This window comes from Schistocerca cancellata, chromosome 6, assembly GCF_023864275.1.
Source record: "Schistocerca cancellata isolate TAMUIC-IGC-003103 chromosome 6, iqSchCanc2.1, whole genome shotgun sequence".
NCBI lineage: Eukaryota > Metazoa > Arthropoda > Insecta > Orthoptera > Acrididae > Schistocerca > Schistocerca cancellata.
In genome coordinates this window covers 216,966,322-216,990,643 of record NC_064631.1, presented here as the reverse complement: position 1 = coordinate 216,990,643, position 24,322 = coordinate 216,966,322, and the positions used below count along the sequence as shown (strand labels likewise).

Sequence of the window (24,322 nt, the reverse complement as noted above, 5' to 3'; positions counted from 1 at the left end):
TAGCAGAGCTTCGGGAGAGAATACGGGAAGCGACTGCCACAGTTGATGATGCCATGCTGGGCCGGGTATCGCAAGAATTCGATTAACGTATTGACGTCTGCCAGATCACTCATGATTTGCATATCAAATCTTTTGGGGGAAAAAAAACTTCCAGAATTTCTCTTCAAAATGAAATATGTATGACATCTGTACAATGTTTAGTTCTTGTGCAATAAATAATTGAAAGTGTTCCCATGCTTTATGTACACCCTGTATGTATATATATATGTTCCTACTTGGACATGTTGCAGCAATACGTTGATATGTGTGGATGGATATGTGTGTGTGTGCGAGTGTATACCCGTCCTTTTTTCCCCCTAAGGTAAGTCTTTCCGCTCCCGGGACTGGAATGACTCCTTACCCTCTCCCTTAAAACCCACATCCTTTCGTCTTTCCCTCTCCTTCCCTCTTTCCTGATGAGGCAACAATTTGTTGCGAAAGCTTGAATTTTGTGTGTATGTTTGTGTTCGTTTGTGTGTCTGTCGACCTGCCAGCACTTTCATTTGGTAAGTCACATCATCTTTGTTTTTAGGTATATTTTTCCTTCATGGAATGTTTCCTTCTATTATAACTATATATATATATATATATATAGATATATAATAGAGGGAAACATTCCACGTGGGAAAAATATATTTAAAAAGAAAGATGATGAGACTTACCAAACAAAAGCGCTGGCAGGTCGATAGACACACAAACAAACACAAACATACACAAAAAATCTAGCTTTCGCAACCAACGGTTGCCTCGTCAGGAAAGAGGGAAGGAGAAGGAAAGACAAAACGATATGGGTTTTAAGGGAGAGGGTAAGGAGTCATTCCAATCCCGGGAGCGGAAAGACTTACCTTAGGGGGAAAAAAGGACAGGTATACACTCGCACACACACACATATCCATCCACACATACAAGACACAAGCAGACATTTGTAATGGCAAAGAGTTTGAGCAGAGATGTCAGTCGGGACGGAAGTACAGAGGCAAAGATGATGTTGAAAGACAGGTGAGGTATGAGCGGCGGCAGATTGAAATTAGGAATTAGCGGAGATTGAGGCCTGGCGGATAGCGAGAAGAGAGGATATGCTGAAGGGCAAGTTCCCATCTCCGGAGTTCTGACAGGTTGGTGTTAGTGGGAAGTATCCAGATAACCCGGACGGTGTAACACTGTGCCAAGATGTGCTGGCCGTGCACCAAGGCATGTTTAGCCACAGGGTGATCCTCATTGCCAACAAACACTGTCTGCCTGTGTCCATTCATGCGAATGGACAGTTTGTTGCTGGTCATTCCCACATAGAACGCTTCACAGTGTAGGCAGGTCAGTTGGTAAATCACGTGGGTGCTTTCACACGTGGCTCTGCCTTTGATCGTGTACACCTTCCGGGTTACAGGACTGGAATAGGTGGTGGTGGGAGGGTGCATGGGACAGGTTTTACACCGGGGACGGTTACAGGGGTAGGAGCCAGAGGGTAGGGAAGGTGGTTTGGGGATTTCATAGGGATGAACTAAGAGGTTACGAAGGTTGGGTGGACGGCGGAAAGACACTCTTGGTGGAGTGGGGAGGATTTCATGAAGGATGGATCTCATTTCAGGGCAGGATTTGAGGAAGTCGTATCCCTGCTGGAGAGCCACATTCAGAATCTGATCCAGTCCCGGAAAGTATCCTGTCACAAGTGGGGCACTTTTGGGGTTCTTCTGTGGAGGGTTCCGGGTTTGAGGAGATGAGGAAGTGGCTCTGGTTATTTGCTTCTGTACCAGGTCGGGAGGGTAGTTACGGGATGCAAAAGCTGTTTTCAGGTTGTTGGTGTAATGGTTCAGGGATTCCGGACTGGAGCAGATTCGTTTGCCACGAAAACCTAGGCTGTAGGGAAGGGACCGTTTGATGTGGAATGGGTGGCAGCTGTCATAATGGAGGTACTGTTGCTTGTTGGTGGGTTTGATGTTTCCGTCCCGACTGACATCTCTGCTCAAACTCTTTGCCATTACAAATGTCTGCTTGTGTCTTGTATGTGTGGATGGATATGTGTGTGTGTGCGAGTGTATACCTGTCCTTTTTTCCCCCTAAGGTAAGTCTTTCCGCTCCCGGGATTGGAATGACTCCTTACCCTCTCCCTTAAAACCCATATCGTTTTGTCTTTCCTTCTCCTTCCCTCTTTCCTGACGAGGCAACCGTTGGTTGCGAAAGCTAGATTTTTTGTGTATGTTTGTGTTTGTTTGTGTGTCTATCGACCTGCCAGCGCTTTTGTTTGGTAAGTCTCATCATCTTTCTTTTTAAATATATTTTTCCCACGTGGAATGTTTCCCTCTATTATATTCATATCATTAATTTGAATCCAACAATCACGTTTGTTATTGTTATTGTTATTGTCACTGTTACATTTCGTAGTCTTTTCTGTCATCTTATTTCCTCCTTCTGTTTTTGCCAGCAGTTTTACTTTCTATTCACCTTCTCCTTTTTTACCGTAATCCATTATACAATTTTATCCCGCCGATATATACTCAATAATACGTAATAATACGTAACCCACTTCCAAACCATAACCAAATTTTTTTTTTTTTTTTTCCGCTTTCAACACTACCGCTGCTATAAAATCCACCGTTTCCAGTTCACAAACAGTTCCTTTCAGCTATTAAACAACCTTTTCGGCTAGTTTTAATATATTTTGCTTTATTTCCAGTTCCGTTTTTCTCACATCATCGATCATTTTTAGCCGCTTCCCACAGGTTTTAACGTCATTATTTCTTCATCAGATAATTGTTAGCTTCATTTCCATAATCTGCCACCACCAAACCACCCTTTTAATACATCCTCACGTAGTTTTTTCGAAATTTTCCCGTATTTCTCCACCCTTTAACGTGTTTTGGCGTCACTAACCTTTATGCACATCATTATCTACCTACACAAGTTCACCACAGGATCAACATAGCCCAGCTCTAACCAACCCTTTTTCGCCTTTTTTCACACCAGATCTCCATTTGCTTTCTAGTTTTACCTTTATCTCTCCCCATATATATTTTTTTATTTTTATATTTATTTTCATTTCATTTCAGCCTTGTGTTCCACTTTCCACCTTCTAGTACCATGTCACCCTCACAACACCTCCACAACGACCCCATTAAGTTTTATTTACATTCCCTCCGCAAACATGCCTTCGCCCTAGCCAGATTACACTCCCATATTTTATTTTCTCAGGCTTGTCTGACATTTGGCATCACCCCCAAAGGCCTCACACTTAAAGTTCCCATCTCTGGCTGCAACCCTTCTTTCCATCAGTCCCTATACCAGTTCCAAACCGAACAATCCATTGCCCTCACCCACCTAATCCTTCACCTACACATCCACTCAGCCAATCAACACACCCATCAACTCCTGTCCCTAATAAAAGTCCTCAATCTTTCCTCTCCCACATCCACACCGGTTGTTCAGAGCATCCTCCTACAGGCCAACCGCAAATTAGAAAAGCATGCCACCCTCCACCTTAAAAAACTATCCAATCTCCTGGTTTCCCACCTCCGGAAAGGCAACTCACTCACCCTTCACAACCTTTCCAGCAAACCTCAACCTCCTCTCATTGCACACAAACCCAGTCTCTCCCATCTACTCAATCTCCCACTTCCAGCTCCACTCCCTCCAAAACCTCAAAATTCCAATCAACACAATCTGGAACCACAACACCCCAATTCAGTAGTTAACCTCTCCTCCAAACCTCTCTCCCAATCCGAAACCTCTGTCCTATCCAAAGGCCTCACCTTCAGCCCCACTCCCAGATTTAACCAAACAGCCCTTGTCAAAGATTTACTGTCCTACACCCGTACTCTCTGCTGGAAATATCACTTTGCCACGAAGAAAAATGATCCTAATCCTACTCCTAATGATCCAACTCCCCAAGATACTATCCAAATTGAACCATGCCTGGAACAGTTCCGTCCTCCGTCACAGCGGGACCCACCTCCTCTTCCTCAAAATCACCCCCTCCAAACCTTCCAGGAATTTCTGACTTCCAGCCTTGCCTCTCAATCCTTCTTAAAAAACCTTAATCCTACTCCCAACATCACCACTGCTGAAGCCCAAGCTATGCGTGATCTGAAGGCTGACCAATCCATCGTCATTCTTCCGGCGGACAAGGGTTCCACGACTGTGGTACTTGATCGTCGGGAGTATGTGGCTGAGGGACTGCGTCAGCTTTCAGACAACACCACTTACAAAGTTTGCCATGGTAATCCCATTCCTGATGTCCAGGCGGAGCTTCAAGGAATCCTCAGAACCTTAGGCCCCCTACAAAACCTTTCACCTGACTCCATCAACCTCCTGACCCCACCAACACCCCGCACCCCTACCTTCTACCTTCTTCCCAAAATTCACAAACCCAATCATCCCGGCCGTCCCATTGTAGCTGGTTACCAAGCCCCCACAGAACGCATCTCTGCCTACGTAGATCAACACCTTCAACCCATTACATGCAGTCTCCCATCCTTCATCAAAGACACCAACCACTTTCTCGAACGCCTGGAATCCCTACCCAGTCTGTTACCCCCGGAAACCATCCTTGTAACCATTGATGCCACTTCCTTATACACAAATATTCCGCATGTCCAGGGCCTCGCTGCGATGGAGCACTTCCTTTCACGCCGATCACCTGCCGCCCTACCTAAAACCTCTTTCCTCATTACCTTAGCCAGCTTCATCCTGACCCACAACTTCTTCACTTTTGAAGGCCAGACATACCAACAATTAAAGGGAACAGCCATGGGTACCAGGATGGCCCCCTCGTACGCCAACCTATTCATGGGTCGCTTAGAGGAAGCCTTCTTGGTTACCCAGGCCTGCCAACCCAAAGTTTGGTACAGATTTATTGATGACATTTTCATGATCTGGACTCACAGTGAAGAAGAACTCCAGAATTTCCTCTCCAACCTCAACTCCTTTGGTTCCATCGGATTCACCTGGTCCTACTCTAAATCCCATGCCACTTTCCTTGACGTTGACCTCCACCTGTCCAATGGCCAGCTTCACACGTCCGTCCACATCAAACCCACCAACAAGCAACAGTACCTCCATTATGACAGCTGCCACCCATTCCACATCAAACGGTCCCTTCCCTACAGCCTAGGTTTTCGTGGCAAACGAATCTGCTCCAGTCCGGAATCCCTGAACCATTACACCAACAACCTGAAAACAGCTTTTGCATCCCGTAACTACCCTCCCGACCTGGTACAGAAGCAAATAACCAGAGCCACTTCCTCATCTCCTCAAACCCGGAACCCTCCACAGAAGAACCCCAAAAGTGCCCCACTTGTGACAGGATACTTTCCGGGACTGGATCAGATTCTGAATGTGGCTCTCCAGCAGGGATATGACTTCCTCAAATCCTGCCCTGAAATGAGATCCATCCTTCATGAAATCCTCCCCACTCCACCAAGAGTGTCTTTCCGCCGTCCACCCAACCTTCGTAACCTCTTAGTTCATCCCTATGAAATCCCCAAACCACCTTCCCTACCCTCTGGCTCCTACCCCTGTAACCGTCCCCGGTGTAAAACCTGTCCCATGCACCCTCCCACCACCACCTATTCCAGTCCTGTAACCCGGAAGGTGTACACGATCAAAGGCAGAGCCACGTGTGAAAGCACCCACGTGATTTACCAACTGACCTGCCTACACTGTGAAGCGTTCTATGTGGGAATGACCAGCAACAAACTGTCCATTCGCATGAATGGACACAGGCAGACAGTGTTTGTTGGCAATGAGGATCACCCTGTGGCTAAACATGCCTTGGTGCACGGCCAGCACATCTTGGCACAGTGTTACACCGTCCGGGTTATCTGGATACTTCCCACTAACACCAACCTGTCAGAACTCCGGAGATGGGAACTTGCCCTTCAGCATATCCTCTCTTCTCGCTATCCGCCAGGCCTCAATCTCCGCTAATTCCTAATTTCAATCTGCCGCCGCTCATACCTCACCTGTCTTTCAACATCATCTTTGCCTCTGTACTTCCGTCCCGACTGACATCTCTGCTCAAACTCTTTGCCATTACAAATGTCTGCTTGTGTCTTGTATGTGTGGATGGATATGTGTGTGTGTGCGAGTGTATACCTGTCCTTTTTTCCCCCTAAGGTAAGTCTTTCCGCTCCCGGGATTGGAATGACTCCTTACCCTCTCCCTTAAAACCCATATCGTTTTGTCTTTCCTTCTCCTTCCCTCTTTCCTGACGAGGCAACCGTTGGTTGCGAAAGCTAGATTTTTTGTGTATGTTTGTGTTTGTTTGTGTGTCTATCGACCTGCCAGCGCTTTTGTTTGGTATATATATATATATATATATATATATATGTTATTTGTTTAGCAGCCACGTAACTGTAATTCTTGAAATACTCCAACTTTTATTAACACCAAATGCAAAGCAGTAATTCTGTACAATCATACTGTAACCCATACAAGAGTAGTAAAATAAAAAAAAACTTAATACGAAACAGAGTCATGTCACTTCTATAGAAATTCTATTCTGACATTGGTAAGTTGAACTATAACATCTCCAATCCAGTTAATTTGAGGATGGGCTGTGCCTAACCACTATGTTAGACTTGATCCTGTTCTATACCTGTTTCAGGAGTCAGCCAAATTACACACCATTCAGTTCTGCTCTTCAGTTGTATGACGACAACTGTTCTTCAGGGTGCTGCATTTTCTGCGTTGGTTTTGATGCCTTTTGACAGTTCCATAAGACAGTTTCATGGTGTACAGTGTATTTCCCAGCTGTCTGATTACACTGCCAATGATCCATGGTTGGCCACTTGGAAAATTCTGTGCTTGGTCACCAACCTGGAACTTTGAACTCTTCTTTGGCTTTGCCTCCTCATTCAAGGGATGGAAAAGGGACAATGTGATCCCTGGCTGTTGGTCATTAAGTAGTTCAGCAGATGATTTTCCAGTTATTGTGTTTGGAGTTGTGTGATAAGTAATCAGTATTTTTTACAGAGCATCTTGCTTGTTCTCTCCTCCCCAAGTTAGGCTTTTCCATGGTTTCCTTGGCAATCTTGACACATTTTTCTGCTTCACCATTTGAAGGGGAGTGAAACAGAACTATAATCAGGTTCTTGCCACAGAAATCTTTTAATTCCTTTGAGACAAATCGTGTGCAAATGTCAGAAACTATGGTCTTGGGGATTCCTTCTACGGCAAACAATTTTTAGTGCCTTAATTGTGGCTTCTGAAGTAATTTATGTCATTTCAAATATACGTGTGGGGCAACTGTGAGTATGTGTCCACACATATGAATCACGATGCTTCCCAAATTGGTACAGCATAATCAATGGGAATTCTTCCCCGAGGTTCTGTTGCTTGGGGCCAGTTTTGAAAATCTTTTTGGGATTTAGTTTTGTCATGTGACAAGGATCACATTGTGAAACCATTTCTTCAGTTTCTTTGTCCACTTTTGGCCACCAACAAAGTCTTCCTGCCATTTATTTCATTCTAATGATGCCCCAATGCCCATCATGAAGAGTATCTCCAGAATTTTCTTTTGGCACATTCGGGTATGATAACCCTTGTGAAACCTGTCTGAAGAAGCAATAAACTACAGCTGGTGCTGATGGCAGTCATTTTGTGAAAATGTAGCTGCAATTTTTATTATTTTGGCAAATAATCTGGCCACCCATTTTTCACAAAATGCAGACACATTTTTACTGCTGAGCTTCACTCATTGCTTCTCAAATTTTTCTGTGATCAACTGGGAATGAATTCATCTGTTCATTAATTTCTTCATCATGCTGCAAGCACGATTGTTATGATATATCGACTTTTTCATCTTGACTGGCAGGCAGCATTGGTAAGGTGTCAGCATTGCAATTTTTTCTGTAGGCCTGTACCTGATTTAATAGTTATGTTCTACTAATGTGATTGCCCAGGTTTGTAGTCTCTTAACTGTCTTTATGGAAGCTTTTTGCTAGAATGGAATACTTAAACCAGAGGCTTGTAATCTGTAATCAGTTCAAAACTTCTTTCATACTCGTATTAGTGAAGTTTCTTGGCATCATAAATTATGGATAGAGCTTCTTTTTCAGTCTGGATTTAAATGGCCTGATTTTCATTTAAAGTTTTGGAAGCAAAGGTAATGGCTTTTTTCCCATCTGAATGCTTGTGAGACAATAGTGCTCTGATTCCATATGATGATGCATCATATAATGATGCATCAGTGGGTAATTACACAGTTTGAGCTTGGTCAAAGTGCACTAACTTAGTTTCTTTTATAATTATCTTCTTAAGCTTCAAAAATGCTGGTTCTTCTTGCTTAGTCTATCTGAACCATGAGTTTTTCTTTCGAAGTTAGTAGTGCTACAGTGATTTCAGTAAATCCCTTGATGAATTTGTTATAGTAATTTACTCTTTTAATAAAAGATTCTAGTTTCTGAATATTCTCTTTATGAGACAGCTCTTTAATTTGTTCCACATTAGCTTCGGATGGTTGGATTCCATCTGCATCAATGATGTGACCTAGGTGTTCTACTTTCTTTTTGAAGAATTCCAGCATATTTCCTTTGCATCTGATGCCATTTTCTCTTCACATCATGTGAAAAGTATGTCCAAATTCCTTATCCATAATTTTGGCTGTGATAATTACAGTGTCCAAGTAACTGGCACATTCAGGTATGGTACTAGTGATCTGCTTCAAAAATTGCTGGTATACTAAGGAGCACTTACATTTCCCCAAAACAAGTTCCAAATTCCATGAAAAGTGAACAAGTAACCAAAGTTCCATTTAACACTATTATTTGGATAATAATTGAAACAAGAACCTTATACTTAGTAATTTATCAAATTACAAAAGAAAGATAGAATCTCAGTAAACTCAAACTCAAAATCATAGTAAATCGCAGAATCATTATAATTAAAATTAGCAAAGTAGGACCAATGATCTCAAAGAATACTTCGTGTGAGTACTCTTTGAGAATCGTGAATAATGGCTAAGGAAAATTTGATCCATTGTCACTACATTATGAGAGTTAGCCGAAGTTGGTCAGAGTTGTTTGAATGCTCGTATAAGTAGGCACGGTTAGATTGTTTTTCAAGGATTGATAATTGCGATCTAAACTGACGCTGTGAAATGAAACACTGACTTCAACTATAACATCATTCAGATAGAGGACTACCTTATATTAGACCGAAGTGAACTTTTTAATTAGATAACTCGAACGCCATTCTAGTTAGCGAACGCCATTCTAGTTAGGCGTTGAACAGTGATAGACAATTAAATTCATTCATAATTGCAAATGGACTCTGGAACTTGGCAACAGCTTTAAAGCAGACTATTTATAAATCCCCCCCTGGGAAAGCTTCTTCCTCACGGCCTTGTTAGGAAGTGATTGTTATTGTGAAATAAACCACCCTTTCGTGCCAATTTACGCATTTGTGATTCCAAATTACAAAATTGTTTAGAGACATAACTGTGATCTTTTCAGGCTGCGATAATATTTGACCGAAGCACTTGGTGCATATATAGAAACTCTTTGATGTTGGGAAGCAATTGCAATGTTACGACTTATTAGAGATTTGAAATTACAAGCAAACTATGGGGAAGTTGGGTGTCAGTAGAATTGAATTGAATTTATCATTAATATTTTAATAGCAACTGTTAAACCATCAAATATAAACGAGTTGATTATGAAGAGTAGCGTAATATTGGTCACAATTGGTGAAGTAAATATCACGCACACGTTGAGAGTTCAATTCAGCACTGTTTTTTTGTAACGTCGTCTTTACCTAATAACAGTATCATCGCTCTACCGACTATCGCCGAGTTTTAGCCAGGGCCGATCAGTACTAATCTATCAACTACCAACTAGAAAAACTGGTGCCGTTACACATTGCCTCGTCTTCACTGGCTTCCAGACTCCTTCTTTGATGGATCTTTCAATTTCTTTTTTAACTTTATGCATCACAGCAAAAGGCACTGATTTTAGGTTTGGAAAATTTTGGTATGGATCCTATCTTCAATTCCAGGACTACTTTGAAGGTTTTTCAGACACTTAAGGCAACCTGTTAAAGAGATTCATGATCCTGATATATTTTTTCTTCAGTTTCTTTAAGTCTATTTTGATCCACCATGACTACAATCAGTGACTTATTTTCACTAATATTTAAACTGAAGGAATTGAACCAGTTCATACCAAAGAGATTTGCTGTTTTTCATGAGTTGACAATCATAAATTGAAGCTCTGGTTGTTCAATTCTGTTTGACCACTTTCCTTTAAAGTTACTCTAGACTCCTCTGAATAGTTTCAGTGTTGAATTCTGGTGATCACAGCAATTTGTAAGCGTTCAGGTTTATTAGTGAGCAATGCCTATGCCCCTGTATGGTGCTGGGCAGATTAACAGTGCCAGTGTTATTTTATAGCAGGTGTACAGGTTATATAGGTGGCTAGCAGCTCAGACGGTTACGAATGCGGAAGGGGATGGTGGCAGCAGATGTGGGTGGGCTGGCACAATTGTAGCAGCTGGTCATAAGTGGCACATGCTCAAGGCAACATAGGGATGTGAACTGACAAGGAGGAAGGGGTGGAAGACAGAGGAAGGGGACACTTGCACTCCTCCTACACAGCCTAGCCACCTGTGGATGACGAATCTGCAGTGAGAAAAACTCCCTTGCTCATGATGGAGTTACAAAGGCCTTCACAGACAGGCAATACCCCTCAGACCTAGTCCATAAACAGATTTACTGTGCCACATCCACGCACAGCCACAGTCCTCTCACCACCTCCAAGAACCAGCCACAAAGGAGCGACCCTCTCATCACCATGTCAGCCTACACAGGAACAACTGAAACCCACCACCTGCTGGGGCTTTGATTATCCTTCACCCTGCCTTGAGACGGGGCACATCCTACCCAAGATTCTTTCCACCTCTCATAAAGTGGAGCTGTGTCACCCACACAACCTACATAATATCCTCGTCCATACCAATGCCACTCCATCCCCTTTGCCCAAGGGGCATGACTAAGACCTGCCAAATCCACCAACCCAACACCACCAACTCCAATCTTATCACAGGCTTATCCTACCCCATCAGAGGTTGCGCAATCTGTGAAAGCAGCCATGTTATATATCAACAGTGCTGCAAACAATGAACAGCTCTTAAGTCAGTATGATTATTAACCATCTGTTCACCAGAATGAATGGCCATTGCCAAACTGCTGCCAATAACGAAGTTAACCATGCAATGGCACAACATGAGACTCATCACAACACACTGAATTTTAATGGCTGCTTCACAATCCAGGCCATCTGGATCCTTCCCTCCGCCATCAGCTTCTCTGAACTATGCAGATGGGAGTTATTCTTACGCTCACTGTCCCCACACATTGCATCCAACATTTTCCCTTCTTCCATCCTGTCATACCCTCCCAATTCATGTCCACAAGTCGCTTTCAATATGTGCCGCTTCCCACAGGCTGCTAAAATCATGCCGGCCCATTTAGTACCTGCAACCACTCCCTCCCACATTCCTAGCCAGCAAACCAGCCATCTCCCTCTGAGCCACTAGCCATCTATCCCACTCCTTCTCCCTGCCTCCGTATTCGCTCCCTCTCTGTCCAACAGACCCACCACTACCCCACCACAACCAATCCACCTGCTGCAAAATAGCATTGGCACTGTTAAGTTTACCCAGCACCATGTAGGGGCATAGATGCACGCACAAGTGTATGTGTGTGTGTGTGTGTGTGTGTGTGTGATACTCTAGCTAGTCAAAGGACATTGCCAATTCAATGCTCCTGCTTTTTGGTGAGTGGTCTCCTTTAACCCTAACGTATTTACATTCTCCAAGAACTTTGCGACAACATTTGTACCATGACCTTCAGTTTTGTATTCAGTTACTGGTATTTTGTTAGGTTCAGGTAGGTTACAATACGACTGTTAAGTCTACCAGCACTGTGTAGGGTCATAGGGGTGTGTGTTTTACTCCAGCTCATCAATGGATAACTCCAAAAAACAGCAAGTTTTCTTTCTTTTGTGTGTGTCTACCAACAACTTAACACTCCTGCTTTTTGTTGAGTGGTCACCATTAATCCTAAAGTGTTTACAGTCATGGTACAGCTACACAGGGTGATTCACGAAGATATGCAAATATTTTAATATGTTATCCTACAAGTACAATTAAAGAAAAAAGTTTGTATGAACAGAGGTCCACTAATGTTTAGCTATGGAGTTACAGCTAATAAAAGATTTTACCTGAAATTTAGGAACTTTGCTAATATGAAGCAATCACAGAACTGTACGAGGTTAAAGTATAGCACGATTTCTATTATCTTTGTTGTTATTGGTCTGTTGAATCTAATAAAACATGTCCCAGACATGTATCTGGAGTAGTTTTCCAGAACATCCAGAGAAGTAAAGAAGCAATTTCATAAAATTTTTAATTTATTAACTACTTGGCCCAGTTAGTTTTTTAAATTTCAGACAACTGCATTAAGTTTTCAACAGATGTTGTAGAGAATTTAATTTTGGAAAAATGATGGTAATAATGTTAACTGAAACTGTAGATTGTGTCAGACAATCTGCTTTTATTAATACTATAGCACACATGAATTTATGTCAAACCCAAAAAAACAAAGTTCAGTGTTAAGAAAGTTGTACAGTGTACATACAGTTTCACAATACATTCACAATAAATGTTCAAAAATGTCTCCACCGAGTTCAGTACATAGCTCTGCATGTGTATGAACAGATTTTTTTTTGCCTGTTTCCGTTTCACAGGGTTGTTCTTAATTTTGTCTTGGTTCTCTGGATGTTCTGGAAAACTAAATTACATAATTTCAAAACAAAGGCTAAAAATTTCCAGGTACAACACCCTCACTAATTTTCGAAACAAGCTGACACTGTCATCACTCATATTTACTTTAGGTGTATGAAGTAGCATTCACAACACTGTCTTACTGGGTACAGTCTACTCTTCCCAGACTGATCTACAACCAACATGAATTGAACCCTAACCTTCCGATTCCCTATTTCATTTTTCCTCTGACAGTTAGAATGTCTGCAAAGCTACCCAGTCACTACTATCACTGTAGTGGGCATCTGTTATGGGAATGATAAGAGAATAGAATATATGAAAAATAATATTAAAATATGTAGGGGAGACCAGAGTACTTAGGGCCACCTTCTACCTAGAGCAACGTACATTTTGGAAAAAAAATATGGACATTCAGTTTTGTGGTACCAGTTGGCTGGCAGCTCTATAAACAATTGGACGGGTCATTCCATGTCAAGTCACCCAGGCCTTGACACCAACCATGTCAGATTTTGATGAAACTTGGTACAATTACTTCTTTTATCATCCTGAAAGCACTTGTAAAATTTTTTTTGCTCTATCTCTTATAGTTTTTTTTTTATAAATTTTTAAAGTTTTTAGATTTGGCTTTGTTTCAGCAGTCGGAAATTGTAACTTAAACGTGTCCTCACAACTAAAAAAATTTGTATATTAAAGAATACTCAAGATATCAGTATGAAATTTTGGAATAAGTTTGTATATTATATCTAAATGTTAAAAAAAATTACCATAAAGATATATTAAATTCTTCCAAATGAAAAAAAATTTAAAAGTTTTTTATTTTATTTTTTTAGCTAACGGATGTTTAGTTTTACAAAAACTGCAATATCTAGAGTCTCAGACCTGATAGAAAGCTCAAATTTGTTTTAAAATACTCTTAATTGTATAGGCTATTAGATAAAAGAAAAATTATGTTGGCTTTTTAACCTGTTTAATAGTTATCTAATTTTTAAAATAATATTAATTATATTTTAAAAATAAAAAATGCCAAGTGACTTAGACACCGAAAATAAGTTTTTGTCTTCTTGGAGTAACAATGTACACTTGGATTTTGTATTGTTACTCCTGTGTTTTGAAGTAAAAAATTATTACAGTGTTAAATAGTGCTTGGATAGTATTTTATTAAGTTTATTCGAACTCTCAGTAAGTACGGTTGCTTAGTTTACAGAGATTCTTTTCCAATATCCTATAAAAGTAACCAGAACAGTAATCAGACCAAAAGTGAAATCAGTATGTCAGATATTCAAACCTGTAGTGTAGGGTTATTTAAAAAATCTGACTGTTTCCAAACAACCTACACACCCTCAAAAAAGTTACAACCGATATCAGAATTGAGTGAGGAAGAAAAAGATTTTATCCACTTACGATCTGGAATTAATCTGTGTGAATTTAAGAATATATGTTCACACCACAGCTACTACTTTTTAAATGTTTTTGAAAAGTATCAAACAACATGTGTAGACTCACTAAAAAAACACAAAAAGCCCATCAAAAAATCGTTGAGAAGTGTAGGCTTGGATCTTTCTAAACAATTACTGACAAAAAATATTAGCATAAAACCTGGACAAAAGCTTTGCTCAACATGCCGTAACTTTTGTGAGGAAAAATTAAGAGTTGAAGTCAATGAAAGTGAAACAGATGATGAAGTCATGGTTGAATTAGAATCATTGGAATCCAGAAATGAATCCCTCGTACAAACAAACATTGCTCTTAATTATGGGTCTTATTTTAAAAGGAAGGTTAGCAGTATTGAAAAGACTGCAAAAAAGGCGGTTTCAAAAGCATTAAAATATGATGCACCAAGTTCTGATGATGACGAAGAAGATAAAAGTGTGGTTGAGAAAGCAAAGGATTTTGATGTAATGATTTCTCTTATGAAAGAGAAGATTTCATCTGTTGGGAAGTCTAGAAAAATCCAGATTCTGACCTTGGCTCCAGATTCTTGGACTCGAAATAAAGTGATGAAAGAATTTAATGTAAGTGAGTACATGGTGCGACAAGCTAGAAAACTAAAATCTGAAAAGGGTATTTTGGAAACTCCTGGTCCAAAAAAAGGTAAAACTCTTTCTGAAAATACAGTAAGACTTGTAACAGATTTTTATGAAAAGGATGAAAGTTCCAGAGTGCTAACTGGAACAAAAGACAAAGTAAGTGTTCAAAAAAATGTGTACATGCAAAAAAGACTCATTTTGTGTAACTTGAGAGAACTCTATTATTCTTTCAAATGGGAGAATCCCGAGGTAGAAGTAGGATTTTCAAAATTTTGTTTCTTGAGACCTAAATGGTGTATCCTTGCTGGTGCTGCAGGCACACACACTGTATGTGTATGCAGTATCCACCAGAATGTTAAACTATTACTGGATGCTGTGAAAATTGAAGAATCTTATAAAGACCTAATTAAGATGCTTGTGTGCAACACAGAAAACCAAAACTGCATGCTACATCATTGCAACAGCTGTCCTGCAAATACTGCGCTAACAGAGTGCTTAACTGAAAAACTAAGTAAAGATTATGATATAGAAGAAGAAATTGTAATCAGTCAGTGGGTTAACACAGACAGGGCAGAAATGATCAAACAGTCTATCAGTGTTGAAGACTACATTTCTTTATTGGTTAGGTCATTGGAAAAGCTCACCCCACACTCTTTTATAGCAAAATCCCAATCAGCAGCGTTTAAAAGATTGAAAGAAGACCCACCACCCAAAACAGCAATTATTGTGATGGATTTCAGAGAAAATTATTCCTTTGTTATACAGAATGAGATCCAAAGTTACCACTGGAATAGAGGTGGTTATACTCTACACCCAGTTGGAGTTTTTCTAAGAAATGAGGAAAACAATGTTTTTGTTTCCAACCACTGTTTTATTAGTGATGACCAAGAACATGACACTGGTTTTGTTAACTTTGTACAAAAAGAAATTACAAAGTGGCTATCATTACATCATACTGACATTGACTCAGTTCACTACTTTACAGATGGTTGTGCTGGGCAGTACAAAAACAGAAACAGTTTTAAAAATTTGACTGAACACTTGAGAGACTTTAATTTGAAGGCCCAACACTCTTTTTTTGCAACAAGTCATGGGAAGTCAATTTGTGATGGCCTAGGAGGAACTATTAAAAGAATTTTAAGGAAAGCCAGTCTACAGCTTTCAGACAAAGAACAAATAATGACAGCAATCGATGTGTATAAGTTTTGTGAAAAAAATATTGAAAACATTCATTTTCACTTTATTGACAAAAAAGAAGCTGATTTGCTATGGTTAAAACTAGAAAAACGTTTTTCAGCAACCCGAACCATTCCTGGAACTAGAAGTTTTCATAACTTCAAACCACTTCCAACAAACAACCTTGAAATTAGAAGGACTACAGATAGTGCAAAACCCTCCTTAGTATTTTCTTTCCATTCTTCTTCTGATTGGGTTCGTGTTGAACCATCCATAAATTGCTATGTGGCTGCAAATTATGATGGTAACTGGTACTTTGGACTGGTAAAAACAATATTCAATGATGAAGAAGATGCAGAAATTCTATTTCTACATCCTTCAGGACCCGCTGCATCATTTTATTGGCCTGAAAGAGAAGATTCCTGCATAGTGCCTTTGGAGCACATAGTCTGTGTAGTAGACGCACCTCAATCAAGCGGCACTGGGAGAATGTATTACTTCAAAAAAGACTGTATCAAAAGAACTGAAAGCTCTTGGATGAAGTGGAAAAACAGTTTGAATCAGCATTAATGTCTATTAAAAAGACAAAATTACTCAAAAAATTCAATGTTTCAAGCAATCAGTTGGGTTATACATAAGTGTTGTAAGTAAACTATCTTTGTACATAATTCTAATGTAATCTACTATAATTAATAAACATGTTAAAAAGCCATCATTATTTTTGTTTTATCAAGTAGCCTATATGTTTAAGAGTAAATTAAAACAAATTTGAGCATTCTATCAGGTCTGAGACTTGAGATATTGCAATTCTTATAAAACAAAACATCCGTTAAAAAAAAAGAAAAAAATACATATATATATTTTTTTCATAGAAAATATTAATATATTTTAATAGCATCATTTTTATCTTCAAATATGTATAATAAATAAACTTGCTGCAAAAATTCATCATGTTATCTAAAAGAGTTTTTAAGATAAGCAAATTTAAAGTTTTGAATACAAATTAAACTGACCATTTACGAAGGTTCAGAAAACGCAAAACATAAAAACTTTAAAAATTTATTAAAAAAAAACTGTAAGAGATACAACAAAAAAAATTGCAGGTGTTGTCAGGATGGTATTAGAACCATTTGAGCCAAATTTCATGAAAATCTAAGGAGGTGGGTGTAAAATTTATTTTTTATTGGGTGATTTGATATGGAATGACCCGGACAGCAGTTCACAATTGGAAGTAATTTGGCAGCCACTAAGGTAAGTGGAAGATTTTTCATGTTTTCATCCTGCTAAAGTAAAATTTCTGTCTTTAGTTCTGTGTGTTTTTTTTTTTTTTTTTTTTTTTTTTATTTTATTCTTCTTCTGACATAAGCACTATCAGTTTTTAGAATGTGTACCTTACAATGCAAAATTTAGTGTATTCTTTATTAACATATTGTAGATCTAGGTTTTCCAAGAATATGTTGTTTTTACAGTCAAAACTGCATATTATTGTAAACATATGTATGTAGGGCCACTTGTAATGCCTGTACCTATAGCCATGCACCTATGTACAAGACCACAGTAAAATGCTGAGGCAGTGCATAATCTTCACAGCAAATGTAAATCATAAAAAATGAACTTTCAGCTGATAATTGTAGCCCAAAAAATCTATTAGCTATAAAATGCTTAAAAAATTAATGATATTTACATTTGTCATGATTCGCATACTGGTACATCAGTCTCTAGCAGAGAACTTTGGCAAAGTTTATCTGAAGGTCCTTGCACCAGCCGATACAATGTCGTTTTAGATCAACAGGCATCTGGCAAATTGCCAGAAACATGCTCGCCGGTGTTTATTCTTCAGATTCGGTAAAATTTCTTAAGTATTTATATTAAATAGATTGTAAAATTAATTAACTGAACTTCACTGATTCAACTTTACTACTGTGTGAGGTGCAGACTGAAAATTTATACATGTAAGATACAACACAGAACTAATGATCACAGTCATTTTCTTTTTGGTGGTTAAATAGTTTGAAGCTAGTTTCCAACAGCTGTACTAACACAGTTTCTTTTAACTTTCTGACTAGAAGTAAATTTTGCTTTGAAAGTAACTTTGGGGTCATTCCATGCCAAACTGAGCCTGAGGCTTATTTTTTGAAAAAAACGCCAAACTTAACAATGTTATAGTTTCTCGAATCTACAAAAGTTGAATTTTACTGTCCTGAAAAAATTATAAAAATTACATAATTAGCTGAGGAAATATAGTTAAACAAAGTTGGCGATTCTACAGATGAGGATGGAAAACAAAAGGTTTGCTTTATGTGTTGGCAGCAGTTTAAATTTGGGTTGCAGCGATTGTTGATGTTTTAATTGTTAAATTTCAAGAGCAGAATCTTATCTTTCTGACAAACTTCAGTTTTTAAAGAAAGGTAAGTTATTAAGTATGCAGCTAATTCACAAAAGTTACTATGTATTTAGTGTCCCACCCATGACAAAAAACATGAAAAAGTTTACCTTCTAACTCAGCAATTATAGTAATTCTATATATTTTAGGTTAGAAGTAAGAAAAACAAATAAATACATCCAATGAACCATAAGGCACCTTCTAAGTTGTAAATGATCATTTATAAATGTTAAAAGAAATTGTGTCCCACCTGTGACAGTTTTTTGGATGTTACTCAAATCTAAACCATTTAACACTTCTTGTTATTCTTAAGTTAAATTGGTTGATATAACAAGTGCTTTGATGGTTTACACTAAATAAAAACTTACTGTTTATTCAGAAAATGGGGAAAACAACGTCAGCAGAGCGTATGAGAAAACTTCGAGAAAAACTGAAGAAAGATACCAGCAAGTACAATGTCCATAAAGAAAAAGAAAGAGAGCGGGATAAAAGAAGAAGGGAAAATATGAAGATGAAGGTATCCTCCAGTGAAAAATCTTTATTGGAATATCGAAAGAAGGAAGCTGAAAGAAAAAGGAAGTACAGACTTTAACTAAAATCCATATTAATTGATGATCAGTCTGAGACCTGTATTTCCCAGTTAGGATCATAAAAATGTCCTCAGTCCCTTGGCAAAGCTGTTTCTCGGGTAAAGAAGGTGCTTCCTTCAAGCCCCTCAAAAAAAATCAGCAGTAATAAAAAAGCTTGTAAGTGAAAGCTTACCTAAAAAGGTAGTAAAGCAGATTTTCCCAATAATGAAGGAAACATCTCGTAAACTTACAGGTGAAAATCTGCTCAAAATACAAAAATTTTTCACAAATGATGAAATCAGCAACCAGACACCTAGTATAAAGGATGTAAAGTCTATTGTAGACCATGAAACTGGAGCCGGCCGGTGGGGCCGTGCGGTTCTAAGCGCGTCAGTTTGGAACCGCGTGACCGCTACGGTCGCAGGTTCGAATCCTGCCTCGGGCATGAATGTGTGTGATGTCCTTAGGTTAGTTAGGTTTAAGTAGTTCTAAGTTCTAGGGGACTGATGACCTCAGTAGTTAAGTCCCATAGTGCTAAGAGCCATTTGAACCATGAAACTGGGAAAAGAGTTAGCTTGTGGAAACGTCACATGAATATGACAGTTAAGGAAGCATTTTTTCTTTTTAAGCAACACAATCCAGATATTGATATCAAGATTTCAAAATTCTACGAGTTGCGGCCTAAAAATGTTGTTCTAACGTCTCAAATGCATCACAATGTATGTGTGTTCAGATATCATGCTAACTTCAACTTCATCATTGAAGCCATTCACAAAGAAATAGCTAGTTTCCCTGCTACTCACACTGACCTTATGAATCTTGTTTGCTGTGATGTAGAAAGTGAAATATGCATGACAAGTCAATGCAAGAAATGCATCATGAATTTGCAAACATTGATAAATAGAAAGTTTGACTTGTGTGACATAATATCTTGGAGAAAATGGACTGAACATGAGTGTCACTCTAAACTGACTACTACCAGTGGAACATTTCGTGAAGCTCTCTCTGAACTTCAGTCTCAACTAAAAACATTCAAGGAGCACTTCTTTGTCAAAAGGATGCAATCTGGAGCTTTCAAGACTGTGAGAGCATCAGTTAGTGATGATGAAGTGATATTGCAAATAGATTTTGCAGAAAACTATGTAGCACTGGCACAAGATGAGATACAAAGTGCCCACTGGAGTGATACACAGATTACAGTGGTCACTATTTGTGTTTGGATGAAAACAGGGTTACAGTCATTTGCAATTGTGAGCGATGAACTGTGCCATGACAAGTACTCAGTTTATGCATGTTTGAAGATTATAATAAGTGAGCTGAAACAAGAGCTTCCCAATTTGACCTCAATATGAATTTTTTCTGATGGTTGCGCAGGTCAATTTAAGAACAAATTCCATTTCTAACCTCTGCTACATGATGCAAGACTTAGGAGTGTCTGGAAAATGGTTTTTCTTTGCAACATCACATGGGAAAGGTGCAGTGGATGGCATTGGAGCTGTAACAAAAGGACTGTTTGGAATAATAAAGTTAAGCAAAGAAAAGTCATCATCAGCAATGCACAGGAATTTTTAGACTGTGCCAAATCATCTGTTTCTGGAATAAACTTTCTTCTTCTGACAAAAGATCATATTGATGAAAACAGAAACCTTCTGGATGGACGCTGGAAAGCTGTTAAAAAAATAAAAGTTATTTGCAGCAAGCATTACTTCAACGGTTACAATACCTGTAACCCAGTATGCCGTAGAACTTTCCTAAAGTCAGATTTAGAGAAAGTGGAGGTTTTTCCACTTTCACCCAACATATATTCAATAATCTACACAGTTTCTGAGATGAGTGATGAGGAATCATATCCTGATGTCCTGTTGACACCCAGTTCCCAAGAAGTTACAGGTTCAGAACCAGCTGTGGAACAAATCATGCCAGGAACATTTATTTTAGTTGAGTTCCAAACTGCAAGAAAGAAATCCACTACATACAAATATGCTGTAATTGCACAGAGAAGTGTAGAAGACAATGGGGAAATACAGATTGTGTGTATGCGATCTGTTGGGGACTCAGCAAAGGTATTTAAAGCTGACAAGCAGGCTGTATCCTACATAGTGTTTAAACAAGTTCTTGCTATTCTCCTGAATCCAAATGTCAAACATGTTAGGGACACCTTAAATTTTGAGTTTCCCGGCAATTTAGACATTTTCGAAAGTGGGTGAGAGGTCAAGTGTATATTTTTTCGAAGTGGTACATTCTTCAAGTTAAATAATTAAGTACTCAGAACTGTAAACTAATACTACACCAAAATTTATATTATTTATAAGCAACAAAAATGTTCTACAAAGTTATTAAAACTTAAAGTGCCCTCTAAGTATATGTTGTAAACTTCTGACATTCAGATTTAAAGGGAAGGTAAAACAATTATTTGTAAGGCAAACAGTCAATCTTTACTTTATTTCTATTGATACTTAATGTTATATCAGCATCTGACTGTTGAAAAACGTAGTGCAACTGTCCCACCCGTGACAATGGAATCCCCCTTTGTTGCATTTTATACACTGCATTTGCGTTAATGTATAATATCAATAATTAAAGTAAAAATTGCACGGACTGCCGCCATAGGCAGAAGGCCACCTTGAACCTAGAGCAGCATGCAAGGAAATAGTCAACTTTTAAAAAAGTACAATTTCAGTTTCGTATGTGGGTTGTATATCATATAATTGCCGTTCTAAAACATATCAATACCTGGCTAGTTTCCATGGTGTAATAAGCAGCACCAAGCAGTCCTTTGCGCCAATAAACCGACAGAATTACCTGAAAAGTGAAATAAGTATCATATGGCATCCGCGTTTCACAATTTTTTTGCACAACCAGTTCGTGGCACCCAAAATAGGCGGCAAGCGAGATACAATATCAGTAAACTGCAACAATAAAGCCTCATACACAACAAAAACTCTTTCGGTACCGGTAGCACGTTTCTATAGCGTAATCTCATTCCAAAAAAATTATTATACAAATCGTACCAAAGCGACGCCTTTTCAAGAAAGATATAATGCGAAGGTGGCCAAATCAAGTATACTGATAATCAAAAAACGCTTCTTTCTTGGAATGGTTTGTAAACTAGATGTGACTAGCAGACAGCCACATTACCAGCAAATCTCTTTTCCATGTCCGGGTGAAGCTTTCAGAATAACTAATGGTTCTATTGTTTTATTTTCTACTTACTTATAAGAGAAACTTCTGTGGTTTCTTACAAAAGCAGGAAAACTATTTACGATACCTCTTCACTTTCATTATCCGTTGAAACATCTTTTTCTGTTACATAGAATTCAGAGGCACCACAGTTATCTTCCTTATCTAGTAAACTATTTTCCGCTGTATCTGGCGTCGAATATGAGAGCAAACTGAGCCTAATGAAAAATAAATACATGTTTCACAATGTAATCAATCATTCACAACGATTAAAAGTTATAGCTAATTGTTAAACTCACGGGTTGCAATTAGGAGAGTCCCTTTTTTTGGCATCTGTTTTCTTGTGAAACAGTACAGTCGAAGCAGTTGACACACAATCGTCACCCAAATCTGCCGAGACATCAGACATTATGCCATAAGATCCAATACCTACATAAATCACAAACTGATAACAATTACACAAGCAATATAATGCTACAACAATGCACTGTCTGCTTATTATCCCCTCCGCCCCCTTTTCCAACGCGAGCGGTATATCGCAGAAGCAGTATATCCCTGGAAACCTCGGCAGCAAGGTCGACTGCAATCGGCCGCTCTTTTCGATCCCGCCACAGACGAAAGACTTCAGCGTGTATTGGCGATGAGCATTTCAGATGGCAAATCTATACGCTTGAGGACATTCAGAGGCTGACCGATGATGTACATGAGAAGAGCGTGGCAGAAAGCACGAAAACTGATGCGGGCTCATACAAGGAAAAGATTAATGCAAAACTTATAAGGTACTCGTATGTAAAATATAGATCTACCTTGAAATTACTGAAAAGATCAAGTAATTGTTGTTTGATCAGTAAGTGATCTTCCTAAGTTTCAGAATAAAACACGCGGGAAAAAATATGCAACAGTTTCAGTTCACAAACAACTTCACATAGATCGACAGAGCAGCTACAATGGAAGTACGATTACTAAACACTGTTTTGTTGCCTTGTTTAACAAATTTTGTTATTGTTACTGCACAACCCAGGTTTCGTGTTATAAGCCAACCTAGGATGCATAGTAACAACAATGAAATTTGTGAAACAAGGCAAAAAAGATTGTTTGTTTAGTTAATTTACAATGTTTGACCAAGAAGCCACAGTTGATTCAATTAAAATGATTTTGAGTGGAAGTACGATCCTTTCAAAAAATGAAACGCGCAAAAATTATGACCAGGAAAGGTAGCAGATGCTAAAGACTTGTGGTGGTTCTTATGTGGACCATAAGTTTGAAGTTATGTACACTAAAATACAAGATTTGATAATGTTGTCAACACAAGAACTGACAATTAGCTTATTATCGTATTTATGTCTCAAGATATATGATTCATTACAGCAGCAACGGATGTTCCACAGCAAGTACTTGTTAGATTATTGAACACTAGCTGTGCATCCAGTTTTCACTTCTTGGGTGTGTACAAGTCCTGTTTCTGTGTTATGTTTATAATAGTTATACTGGAGACAAATCCACACGGTGCCTCTTTGCGCAAGCGTTCTGCTATGGATCCCCTTCTTTGCTTTGGAGATTGTGATGCGTTTATTGTGATGAAAAGACGACAGAAAAATAAAACACAAAGGTGAGGATAAGTAAAGAAGTATCTCAATAACAGAGGTACGAGAAATGCAAAGCGACGAGAACATTTTATTTGCAAATTTCAGAAGGAAGTCAATGCTAGATTTTAGATTTACTGCTTGGGAAACTGCAGCGATGAAGTTGACAATAATTTCGTTAGCTAATACCAGGCAACTTTTATACCAGGTTATTTCGCATTTCAAAGCAAATCATTTCACGTATTAATCCTGACATTGAGAAATACTTAAGGGAGGTTCTTCGTCTTTATGTGAAGGTTAATTAGCTTTCAATGGGTCATTTGTATTTCATTTTATATAAAAAAGTTGTTTACACAACTTTAATCATGAACGATTATATTTAGCGTAACATACTCGGACTCGGCAAATTTAGGAATTTTATAGGCGCCAGAATCCACTAGAATGGAGATGGTGTTTTCCAATTTAGTGTTTTTTTCATCATCAAGGCTCTTCATTTCTACTTCTAGCAGTTTGTTGAGGAGCTACATATACCCAGTCATTTCTTTGGTTCAGTTGTTAAGTTCCTCAGTTGTTGTGCTATAAGTTTCCATA

The 24,322-nt window shown here is 38.7% G+C and overlaps 1 protein-coding gene across 1 annotated transcript in view; it reads right to left on the bottom strand.

Annotated features, from left to right (window-relative positions):
* LOC126088258 (mutS protein homolog 5-like) overlaps nucleotides 1–22,557 on the bottom strand; it is a 230,114-nt gene extending 207,557 nt beyond the window's left edge. The window contains exons 1-3 of the mRNA XM_049906387.1: nucleotides 22,448–22,557; nucleotides 22,237–22,366; nucleotides 21,702–21,770 (exon numbers count right to left, since the gene is read on the bottom strand). Of these exons, the coding sequence (XP_049762344.1) occupies nucleotides 21,702–21,770; nucleotides 22,237–22,366; nucleotides 22,448–22,557 (309 nt within the window). The remainder of the gene's footprint in view (nucleotides 1–21,701; nucleotides 21,771–22,236; nucleotides 22,367–22,447) is intronic.
* Nucleotides 22,558–24,322: the final 1,765 nt, after the last annotated feature.